At 49.9% G+C, this 11,080-nt stretch overlaps 5 protein-coding genes across 5 annotated transcripts; 2 read left to right on the plus strand and 3 right to left on the minus strand.

Annotated features, from left to right (window-relative positions):
* Positions 1-2,187: 2,187 nt before the first annotated feature.
* On the plus strand, positions 2,188-3,691 carry BJY04DRAFT_202725 (uncharacterized protein). The gene is made up of 2 exons (XM_073713256.1): positions 2,188-2,348; positions 2,409-3,691. The coding sequence occupies exon 2, from the start codon at positions 2,445-2,447 to the stop codon at positions 3,435-3,437; it is 993 nt and encodes a 330-aa protein (XP_073564841.1). The 5' UTR covers positions 2,188-2,348; positions 2,409-2,444; the 3' UTR covers positions 3,438-3,691.
* A 14-nt stretch (positions 3,692-3,705) lies between these two features.
* On the plus strand, positions 3,706-5,194 carry BJY04DRAFT_171277 (transcription factor TFIIE subunit TFA2). The gene is made up of 2 exons (XM_073709238.1): positions 3,706-5,088; positions 5,142-5,194. Exon 1 carries the CDS (start codon positions 3,920-3,922, stop codon positions 4,814-4,816), a length of 897 nt encoding a protein of 298 aa, XP_073564842.1. The 5' UTR covers positions 3,706-3,919; the 3' UTR covers positions 4,817-5,088; positions 5,142-5,194.
* On the minus strand, positions 5,096-6,540 carry BJY04DRAFT_171245 (3,4-dihydroxy-2-butanone-4-phosphate synthase RIB3). The gene is made up of 3 exons (XM_073709236.1): positions 6,333-6,540; positions 6,143-6,260; positions 5,096-6,036 (listed from the first exon to the last, which is right to left on the minus strand). Exons 1-3 carry the CDS (start codon positions 6,394-6,396, stop codon positions 5,520-5,522), a joined length of 699 nt encoding a protein of 232 aa, XP_073564843.1. The 5' UTR covers positions 6,397-6,540; the 3' UTR covers positions 5,096-5,519.
* Positions 6,541-6,917: 377 nt separating this feature from the next.
* BJY04DRAFT_202727 (uncharacterized protein) lies at positions 6,918-9,303 on the minus strand. Its single transcript, XM_073713257.1, has 2 exons — positions 9,170-9,303; positions 6,918-9,080 (listed from the first exon to the last, which is right to left on the minus strand). Exons 1-2 carry the CDS (start codon positions 9,210-9,212, stop codon positions 7,135-7,137), a joined length of 1,989 nt encoding a protein of 662 aa, XP_073564844.1. The 5' UTR covers positions 9,213-9,303; the 3' UTR covers positions 6,918-7,134.
* Positions 9,304-9,630: 327 nt separating this feature from the next.
* On the minus strand, positions 9,631-10,777 carry BJY04DRAFT_171287 (putative ubiquitin conjugating enzyme (UbcK)). The gene is made up of 3 exons (XM_073709240.1): positions 10,313-10,777; positions 9,920-10,252; positions 9,631-9,867 (listed from the first exon to the last, which is right to left on the minus strand). Exons 1-3 carry the CDS (start codon positions 10,417-10,419, stop codon positions 9,762-9,764), a joined length of 546 nt encoding a protein of 181 aa, XP_073564845.1. The 5' UTR covers positions 10,420-10,777; the 3' UTR covers positions 9,631-9,761.
* Between the last annotated feature and the right edge of the window lie 303 nt (positions 10,778-11,080).

Below are 11,080 nucleotides of genomic sequence, written 5' to 3' on the forward strand. Positions count from 1 at the left end.
GCCGCGAGTGGTCGGCACGAAGTTCATCAATCTCGGGCTTGCTGGCCTCGAGGTCTTGAACCATTTCATCAAGTGTGGATCGTAGTTCCTGGTTGGTTTTCTGTTCGGCAGCGAGCGCTGTTCGCATCTTGTCGTACTCTGTATACATTTGCGTAAGTGTGAGCCCGCCCTTGGTTCGTGACGCTCTCGGGGAGAAGGCGCCAAGAGGGGTGCTGGGGCGTAGAGGAGTACTTGGAGCTCCATTCAGACCACGAGCTGGGCTCATCGATCTCCTACCAGCTGCTCCTTCCGTCTCCAGCTGACTGACGGTAAGCTCAAGCTCGGCCACGCGGCGTTCTGCTGCCTCCTTATCATTGTGCTCCGTCTCAACCTCGACACGCAATCGCGAAATCTCCTCGGCAGCGTCGTCCCGCACTTTCTCCAAGTTGAGTTGGCATTCTTGTACGCGTTTTTTGGCCGTCTCCGCAGCATTTCCCTGGAGTTCAGCAAGACGGTTTGCGCTATCCAACTCGATTCTGAATGACTCTTGTGCTTGGATAGCCTCTTCCTTTAGTTGTTGATTACTCGAGAGCGATTCCTCGTAGCGCTGTTCAACTTCGCTCAACCGACCCTTCAGAGCATTCTCGCTGCGCCTTAGGGAGTCTATTGTCGCAATGGCCTCCTCGTTTTCACGTTGAAGCTCTGCAATTCGAGCACTCTTTTCCTTTCGGAACTTGAGGTGCTCGGCAGACTTTGTTTTCAGCTCCGTCTCGAACCACTCATTGTTCTTCTTTGTAAGCTCCAAGTCCTGCTGCAGGCTCTGTTCACGGAACTTCGCGCTAGCCGAAGCAGAGTTGGCGGCTTGAAGACTCTGCTCTGCGGTCGAGAGTTCGCGTCGAAGCTCGATGGTCTTTTTGTGATGTGTTGAGAGTTCTTCTGCGAGTTTATCGTAAGCTGCCGATTTTGATTCAAGCAGCGCAAGTGTGTCACGGTTTGATGCTTCGAGGGAGGTTATGCGAGATTTCAGGGAGCTGCTCTCGGATTCGTTGGAGGTAGAGGATGACTTTAGCGTCGCGATCTCGGACTCTAGAGACGATCGAACAGTTTCTGTACATGTTAGCACTCATCGGCTAAAGAATAAAGACGTATGTAAGTACCAAATTCGTGGAGTTTCTTCCTTGTTTCCTCAACCTCCGCATGGCCTTTCTCTACCGAGCTCTTCAGAACTTTGATCTTGGTCTCACTGCTACGAACAGCATTCTCAAGCTCAACTTCGAGCCGTAATTTATCAGACTTAAGCTCATCGAATTCTCGTGCTTTCTGGGCGATGGCTTGGAGAAGCTCGTTGACGAGTTCGGTCGTCGGAGCTTCCGCAAGCGTGCTCAGAGTCGACTCAGCAACGGCGTAATGTGTTGCCAGAAATGGCAATTCAATTGTAACGGCAGCCATATTGGCTGTGGAATAGTCGCAGCAAGCCGCTGCTTTGAAAATTCCAACCTACAGCCAGGGTTGTCGCGAAGCAACTGCTATTGCGTGCGTTCCAAGCCAGTTGCACGAATGTTTGGAGCTCTTTCATGCGACCTACCGCTCTAATCACATGCGCATCACGTGATCATTTAGGCGGAGCCGCCCAGCAATCGGAGTTCAGTACTCACAAGTGACAACAATCACCCATCTATCCAGCCAGATAACCATGATCAATCCACTGGAGCTGGCTTTCCCTGCTCAGTTCGGGTCATCTGTTGTGTGGTAGATACTTTTAGCCATACATACACCCTTGCCGAAGTTGGCTAACGTTTCCAATCAACTTCTCTTTGTCTTGGGCGCCATGGGAGTGATACATATGTATTTTCTTTGAACCATGCTTTTGTCTGCATGCCTACAAATAGAACAAATGAGGATGCTTCTATTACCTTAATCAAAGTTCTCGCGTCTCTTCTTGAGGTATTCGGTATCATCAGATCCTTTCTACCGACAACTTATGTCTCATTTCTATACAATCAACCTCGATTTTTAATCATATCTTCTACTAACACCAGCGCCATATGTCTTCTGGGTGCGAAAGCCCATGCTCGCAGTCAAGGCAGTTTCGCATCAAGAAACCACCGGCATACTGGGATAGGCTATCATCTTTCTGGTTAACCAGAAGTGCTCTACAGTAGTTGCAACGAAGGAATAGATATCCCCATACACAAAAAGTCAGAAGTACAGCCCTTTATATTGGTGCCCTAGTGCAAGTTCAGCTTACGATACCCTCTAGACCATTCATACCAGCGACTTTTTTTCTACGGCAGTGTTCACCTGGCCGTCTGCGCGAAATCAAAAGAGCTGCCCGACACGGAGGTCTGGATCTATCTGACACTAGGGGCGTACGTGAATATAACCGCTTCAACGTCCACGAAACGCTCTGTAACTGAACCATAAAGTAGTTTGACGATGCGGAACCCGATTTGCACGACGAAGCGATGGCGCGCACCAAGCCAAAATCTCAGAGCAACACGACAGAGCAATCACCCAAGGAAACATCTACAGCACTTACGCCATATAGCCAGAACTTCGAACACCACCTGATTGACCATAACGTCTTCCCTCAAATGCACCATTTTCAGGAGACTGGGCGATGGAATGATCCATGCAACTTGCCTGAGATCAAGGAGCGGTTGACCGTCCGTCGCGCTTCGCTGTCATCTCAGACTTACACCGATGCAGAATATGATAAGTTTACTGCTGCATACTGGAGTGCTTCCAGTGAAGCACAAGTTGCGTCCTCCGTGGTGCCTCTCATCGAAGGCAGGAACTCTCAATACTTGGCCGGTGGAGTTCGCTTCAGCAATCTAGCCCCTTTGACAGACGAAACCGTGTCTCAGGCGAAACCAGACACTTACTATGGAGCGCGCCCAGAAAGCCTTGATAAAAGGATCCGGCAGGATCTTGAGGATCAACTCATTCCGTCGAAGGACGATAGCCTTCCAATGGCGCCCAACTTTTTTCTAGATGTCAAAGGTAGCGGTGGAAGTCACGCTGTGGCTGTACGACAGGCTTGCTATGACGGGGCAGTTGGTGCTCGATCAATAAACTCGTTACAGTCGTACCAACCGAACCAGTCTGTTCAGAAGCCAGTATACAATAATAACGCGTATACCATCACCTCCACTTATTCCAACGGCTCTCTCGGCTTATTTGCTTCCCATCCCTCAGAGCCATCCGACCCTGGAGGACGCCCAAATTACCATATGACACCTTTAGGAACGTATGACATCGCGGATAATCTTCGAGGTTTCCGAGAGGGTGCAACGGTGTATAGGAATGCGCGGGACTGGGTAAAGGAGAAGAGGGAGGAGATGTTATCGCTTGCAAATGGGAGGCTCTTGGCATCTAATAAAAGAGCAAACGAAAGATCCTCTCTTGCGATTATTGGGGAAGAGAAGGAGGAGAAGGAAGAGATAGAAGACAACTGAGGGTTGGTGCTATCTTTCAGTCGTAATTTAGATGGTCTTAGCTCTTTATGATTTGCACAATTCAGAGACAATGGCAAAGTCTTCCCATCATTTATGTTGCGAATACTCTGTTAGTGAATGATTCCATGTTTACTTTGAGACTTGATTCACAGCTACAGCCATCTTAGTACCTAAGCAGAGCCAAATATAGTTCAGCGTAAGGTCACGTGCATTTCCAGGATTCAACTTTCAGTCGCAGAACGCCTCATTGTTCCCTTCATCTCGAATTTCATAAAGACAAAGCTGTACTCACAGCCAGCTGCCTACGTCCGACCACTCACTCTCACTTAGGCACCTCTATGACATATCAAGACACCATTTAGAGCGATAAAGGAGGCTCTCGCGAGCCCGATCTCGCCTCTTGCTTCACTTTCGCCTGACTACCACCCCAAACTCACCCATCGCTCCTTTCCCTGATCGCATCCTCCGACCGGATCGCAAAAATGGCGCATCTTCAACAACAGCTCAAGAGCTTCAACGCAGGCGTTGTCGACTACGCAAAGTCGATGCCCCAACAGCGCCGCTTCGTTCACAACACCAATAATACATCCACGACCAGCTCCCAAGTCCCCTCATCAACGCCCACCCCTACACCCGGCAGCAGCAGCGAGCAACAAAAGAAAAAGCGTCACGATGCGGATATCGTCTACTCCCAACCCGCCAATACCGGCACAGGCAAGGATATCATGACGCAGGTGGTTTTCGCGATCGAGCATATGAAGAGCAAGGGCGTGCCACTTACATTTAATGATATCGTCTCGTATCTGTCACTGCAGCATCGTGCCAATGATCAGGGATATGTCCAAGCGCTGCGGAGTATCCTGCAGATGCACGAGAAGGTGCAGTATGATGGCAGTGGAGCAAATGGGGAGGGCACATTCAGTTTTCGACCGCCGCATAATATCCGCACTGCGGAGCAACTGCTCCAGAAACTACAGGCTCAGTCTACAGGTGTTGGTATGAGCGTTCGCGAACTCCGAGAGGGTTGGCCGAACGTCGAGGATACAATCAACAAATTGGAGAAAGAGGGCAAACTACTGGTGACCCGAAACAAGAAGGACGATCACGCGAAGATGGTTTGGGCCAACGACCCCTCTCTGATTCAGCACTTCGATGACGAGTTCAAGCAAATTTGGGAGAAAATCAAGATTCCTGCCGATCCGCAGGCCGTCAAGGAGGAACTCGAGAAAGCCGGTATCGTGCCTACAAACAAGAACAAGGTCGTCAAGGCCCGGCCGAAGGTGGAGCACAAGAAGGTGAAGAAGCCTCGCCGCAGTGGGAAGACCACCAATACACACATGATGGGCGTTCTGCGGGATTACTCTCATTTGAAGAGGTGATCCTACCATGCCATCTTTCCCCCTCAGACGATCAAATTCTCGACATGACCATCTCAATCTCGCGATGGAGATTAACACCCACACATGCATTTCACGGCGTTCGATTCATTCACACTTGTCTACCATCCACTTCAGACAATGCTTTTCCAAACAAGACGCTTCTTGTCCTTGTAAAGTACTATTTACCACAGCCTTTATAAAAGATAGATACCCAAACAATAACAACCCAAATTCAGAACTTCACCTCCATGTGTCTTCAATTATTCTATAGGGTAGGCCCAGTCGCAAACAGCCGAGGCATCACCTGCTAAATATCCTACTAAAGTCTCCCACACAGCCGCCGGTAGCCGTCTGCAGCTCTGTGCCTCTAACCAATTCTCGAATAGTCTACTCGTAGCTCAGGACATTGAAAGACAACTCATAAACTTCATAGGCAATACAGGTAGGTACCAGTTCCGTCCACCTGATCTACCCCGAAAAAGCAAGACCTTTATCTCGTAATTTTCTTGCAGAACAGCCATCCCGCCCCAGAGACCGAAACCAGAGTCATTCATATACACAGACCAATCATGAGATGAGTGAGCCCTCAAAAGGACAAACCTTACAAGATCCATCCATATTGTACAGCCCATACAAGGAGCTGTAAAACTTTGTGCAAGCCATCTAATCCGCAACCCCCGCCCTCAAATCAAAATCGACTCAGTCATTGCTTCCCATTCACAGCAGAGCCCTCCGTCTTCTCAACATACTCCACCAAATCCTCAATCGTACAAACCTTCAACCCCCACTTCCTACCAAACCTCAAGCACCCATCCCTCCTCATCATCCCATTATTGCCCCCAATCTCTGCAACACCCTCCACAACCTCTCCATCTTCCACTAGCTCCGCAATCACACCAACCGGAGACTTCCCAGCCAACCGACAAAACTCCACCGCCGCCTCGGTATGCCCCGTTCGTTCTCGGATTCCACCGCTCTTAGCCTGTAGCGGGATAATATGTCCTGGTCTTCGGAAGTCAGAAGGTGATGCGGAGGGGGATGCGAGTGTTCGGCAGGCGAGGGCGCGGTCGTGCGCCGAGATGCCGGTGGTGATGGAGGAATCGGCGGAGTCGATGGAGATTGTGTAGGCTGTACCCTTGGGGTCGGTGTTTTCGAGAACCATCTGGGGAAGTTGGAGCTTGTTGGCGATTGAAGGGGTAATGGGGGCGCAGATTAGACCGCTGTGATAGGTGTAGGTTGTCAGCATTGGAACAGCAGATGAGAAATGCGCATGGGATTGTGCAAATAGTATTTTGCTCTTATCTCAAGAAAATATAGGGTGCATACCTAGTGTAGCGAACAAGGAACGCCATTTGCGCGTCTGTGATCGACTCCGCGGCGATTATGAGGTCGCCTTCATTCTCGCGGTCTTGTGAGTCTAACACGACGATGAACTCTCCATTCTCTAAGAAAAATAACAGTTAGGTCTGATGTAGTAAGGATTTTGAAGTCCCAAGAACAGGCTCGAGTAGCTCACTGAATGCTTGGATTGTGTTCTCGATAGAGTCGAACTTGAGCGCGGGGTCTGTCGGCGACGGCATTTTGGCTGTGTAAGACGCCTCGTACTCGAACCTCGGACAAAGCAGTAGATATAATAATTTCTGTAAGCCACAGATCGTAACCCGAACTTTGATCAGGCCTCAATTGCAGAGCTTCAGCCGATGTGAGAATACGAAGTTGGGTGGCGGAATTGAGTCACGGCGGAGATTCTCGGTACTGCGGGGTGAGGTGCAATTGTTAAAGAAATTCAATGCCGACAAAATGCGTTCTTTTTTCGTCTCAGGACACTTCAAGGAGATCTAATTGAGATGATGACTGTAACACGATGTGTCAAGAATCACGTAATTGAGGTTTAATTGAGGACAGGAGGCATAAGACTGAGAAAGAAGGTCGAGGAAGGCCGATTGCAAATGGTTTGTCAGAGTCGCTATCAAATCCACTCCCACCGCGGAAGACTGCGCAGGCCGAGGCCCACTCCGAAGTCGATATGATAGTCCGAGGTCGCGGTTGCTATAGTTTACATATTCCCATTCTTTTGGATAAACCTCATTGAGGCTTTACATGTAGAGAAGACCCAATATTTCCATTCCGGCGTGCGGTTGCTGGTCCCCTAGGTGACACAATATATACCAGCGCTGACCGTTCAAAGAGTCTATATGGGAAAATGAGATGAATTATCTAGATACAAAACCCCACTAAAAAAGAGCCCATAACAGTTAAGATAAAACAAGTATGAAAAACGGGACAATCATGAAAGACCACCTGAGTAACAAGGTATATCAAAGACCAAAACCACCCATCCGCCGTACCTCATCAGCCTGTGTCTCCAAGGCTCGTCGCATCATTTTTGCGTACTCACGCTCCCGAGCTTTCAGCTCACGCTTCCGGGACCGTACTTCTTCACGCGTGGTCTCGTCAAGATCCCCATCCAGTGACATATCGTCATCTTCCTCGATTCCTTCGGCGTCCGGTGCATCTGAGAACCTGATCCGTCCGAGGCGATCACCGGTCCAGACGAGAAGCTCATCCCCGGTTAGATTACCACCAGTTGGGAGCACTTTCCGAGCAACGTCTCCCTCGTTCTGTGCGCGGGATACGCTGGCCCATAGTCCGCCTGCATCAGATGAATCGCCGTGTTCATGAGAATGGCTGTGAGAACCAGAACTGAAGGCGGTTCCTGTAGGTGGCCGGTAAGAGTTGATGTTTAATCGGCGAACCTCAGTGCGACCGTCGCGCTCGACCCATTTGATATTGCCGTCTCCATCGGAGTAAACGATCCGCGTGCCGTGAGATTGGACGGACAGGATCTTTGACCGAGCCGCGCTTTGCCGGTTCTGATAAGCGTTGGTAAGACTAGAAGAGCATTCTGAAGGCCCGTTGTCAATTTTCTCCCCGGACGGTGTAAGGCGGTACAGTTCGAGAGACCCTTTCCCATTGTATTCTCCACAGGCTACTACCGCGTGCGAATCTGGGTATTTCGAGCCTGAAAACACTGGGAACTGCGGAGCGGGGACGGCAGCCAGACCACAAAGTCGGCCACCTGAATGGATTGTGTTTTGCAGTCTAGGGAAATACCGGCGGTCATACTGTAGGATACTCGGGAAACGGCCCGCAAGGAATATGGAGTTGACGTGCGGAGCCGGAGGATGTAGAACTGAAAGTGGTCCTGGTTGGAATAGTGGTGCATAATTGTCACTTGTTTCGGACAGATTAGGGCTTCGAATTCGGTGCGGAGGCATCCCGTTCGGCTGGAATTGTAAGAGCGGCGAGTCTGGCGGAGTATATATCAAGGACTCTGGGACCAGCGAGACCGTCGGTTGTTCGCAGCGAAGATTTATAGTTTCTTCTTCTTCCGTTTTTGACAATCTGCCATCATAAATGTGCAGGCTTAACGTGGTCGCCAAAGTCAACGGTACGGAGTAGTCTGTTTCTTGAGACAAGGCAAAAACCGACCAAGCATACCGTTGCTGAGATATTACCCTAAGTGTTTCGAGATCAACCTCATTCAGGACGTGGCCGACGGCCAGATAGGCCCTTTGCCGGAGTGAATCCACGCTGACACACTCCCCCAGGTTGATAAACTCCAGTGCTGATTTCGCAGCGGAGATGTCTTTCCTTTTTGACATGTCGACTGTCAAAATTCCCGGCGCACTTGTCCCTAGTATGCTTCCCTTTGTGACCTGAGAACCGATAGAGTGAGAGTGGTTGAGATCCCAAACGCAAACACTGCCATCGCTCAAAGGCGAGACGACTTTGTTCTGTCTGGCCAAACTCCAATCTTTCAGAAGTCCCATCCCTTTAATCTCGATGTAACTCTTCCCGCCACTTGGTATCTTCGAAAATGGCTGCTGTAACCAGCTGAGCGAAATAGGTCCATTGCGAGCGATGTATTCCGAGTACCAGTCGACATTTTCTCCCTCAGTAGATGGATCCCAGTCGGCCGCAGCTCTCGCTCTCTCTCCAAACGTCGGGGTTTGGTCGGCGTTTTTCACGCTGGCATTATTGGGTTCTATCAAGGAGCGAAGTGACGGCTGTCCTAGTGATCTAAGGGGCGCGGTGGAATTCGGATTTAAGCCCCCTGATGTTCCATTCTTAGGGCGGGTGGCGGATAACGCGGCCCATGTGTTTTCGTAGCAATGTAGCCTCCAGATGTTGTTATCGCGGGCGAGAGCGAAAAACCGTTTCGATACGGATTGAAGCTGCACTTGTTCTAACGGTGAGAGATCTAAAGAACCCCCAACGTGTCAGTTAATAACGGATCTCTCTGAGAGCGAGTCTGATGTGGGGTAAAAAGCTCATGGCGGGGATGCTTACAGTCAATGATTTTGTTGAGTAGTTCCACTGGCAGCTTGTCCATGAGGCAGATTTGTCGAGGGCCACCATTGAGGGCAGCGCGATTTCTCTCACCTAGCTTACTACAGGATGCAAGATAAGGCGCATAATGATCATTGTGGTCGAGGGCCAAACCACCGTTTTATTATTTCCCCGCGATCTGCACGTCTAGACTGTGGTCACGTGCTGGCTTGGGGGGCGCTGCTGCTCCGATCATTGTCGGTGCTAATGATTGCCATGCAGGATAATAATATTTGCTCAGGTATTATAGACTTGGAAGAACAACCTATAAGAGAAAAGAATAACACATAACCAGCAATGACGGTTACACAGGGAAAGATCTCCGTGCGTTCAAGAACTCCGTGCTCCAGATCTGCCAATCGACCGATCTCCAACCTCTGTGATACGCTGTTTGTATCTGGCTTCATGCCTGAGCGTATCCATATACAATAGAATGGATTTACACCATTGTGGGTAAAGCCAACGACCAAAACAGACCCCGGTTTGATGCAATGCTGCCAAAGGAATACCAGCCCAATCCAAGAACGCCTAATGAAACAGTCTAAGGAGGGCTCTATTCAATATCTTCAATGTCGCGGTGTCTAGCCAGGACGTGACGCTTGTACTCCTCCTGATTTGTGTCCCAGAGCTCGGCTGCTTGAGCGTTCAGGGGGCTCGCGCTGCGTTGGGTTAGTATAACAAAACGCTCTGAGGGAGTAGACGAATGCTTACTTGTTCGGCTCTCCAAGAAGACTTTGCAAGCTGAGCAAGACGTTCTGAACATTGTACACAGCGCTCCACTTGTCTCGAAGGATATCTAAGCAGATACGGCCGGAAAAGTCGACGTTCGGATGGTAGATCGGGGTCTTAAAGAGAACCGTAGGTGGCGAGTAAGGGTAGTTATTGGGGAATGAGAAGGAAAGCTTAAATGTCAAGCCCTCGTATGGTGTTTCTGAAGGACCAGTGATGGTAGCAATCCAGGAGAGGAGGTTGCCATCAGCGTCTGGAAAGGCAGAAATTCCGGGGGAAGGCGAGACCATAAGCTGCATCAGTTCTGATTGTAGGCTAAGAAGTCAAAAGTCAGTAGCGGTCTCGATGTCTTGCTGGATCATATAATGCACCTACCGCTTCGTAACGCCCTGAGTGTCGTTGCGCTGTGATGACGTGCCTAGCTTGGAAGCTTCATGCGCGTTAGGCGCCGAGTTCTGAGTGTCCTCCATGGCGTAATCCATTGTATTCACGAAAAGCACAAGTTGCGAGGAGCCTTGACAGAACAGGCGAGAAGTAATTAGCAATAGGTGAGAGGCCGAGAGAGTCGAGAAGAAAAAGATGGAGGCACAGGAGCTTGAAAGGTCGCAATAGGCAAGGTCAAGGTTGCAGGTGCTCTGGAATGACGGCTGTATCCGGAATCAGAATAGTGGGTGGTTGGCCCCGGAATGGATGGATCGACCCAAAAAATCACCTCAAAACAGTTATCAAGAAACTTGTCTGAGCCTGTAAGTGCAAGAGTCAAGTTGGAAGCAGTGGAAGAGGAGGACAAAGAGACCGGTGGTGAAGATAGTAGTGGAGAGAGACAAAAAGACGAGAAGAGGGGGCGCTGCTGCTAGTACTAACTTTTGTTTACCACAGCAACCATCTGACCCGTCCATCCGACCTCTCTTTGTCTGTTCAGCTGTGCTCTGACCTCAACCCCCGTATATACGCTTGCTAATTATGTCCCTTTATTTACCTACAAAATTCAGATCATATTATCTGCATGGCCAAGCCCTCTCCACGTCAGTCGTCATCTCGCATAAACCCGTCTTGCAGCGGGGATGTACTCCATCACTCCAGGGTCTCCATGAACGAGCATGGATGATGCATGGAGTTTATTCCCGAAATTTGGCTCAGTCC

This window comes from Aspergillus karnatakaensis (assembly GCF_047715665.1).
Source record: "Aspergillus karnatakaensis strain CBS 102800 unplaced genomic scaffold BJY04scaffold_90, whole genome shotgun sequence".
Lineage (NCBI taxonomy): Eukaryota > Fungi > Ascomycota > Eurotiomycetes > Eurotiales > Aspergillaceae > Aspergillus > Aspergillus karnatakaensis.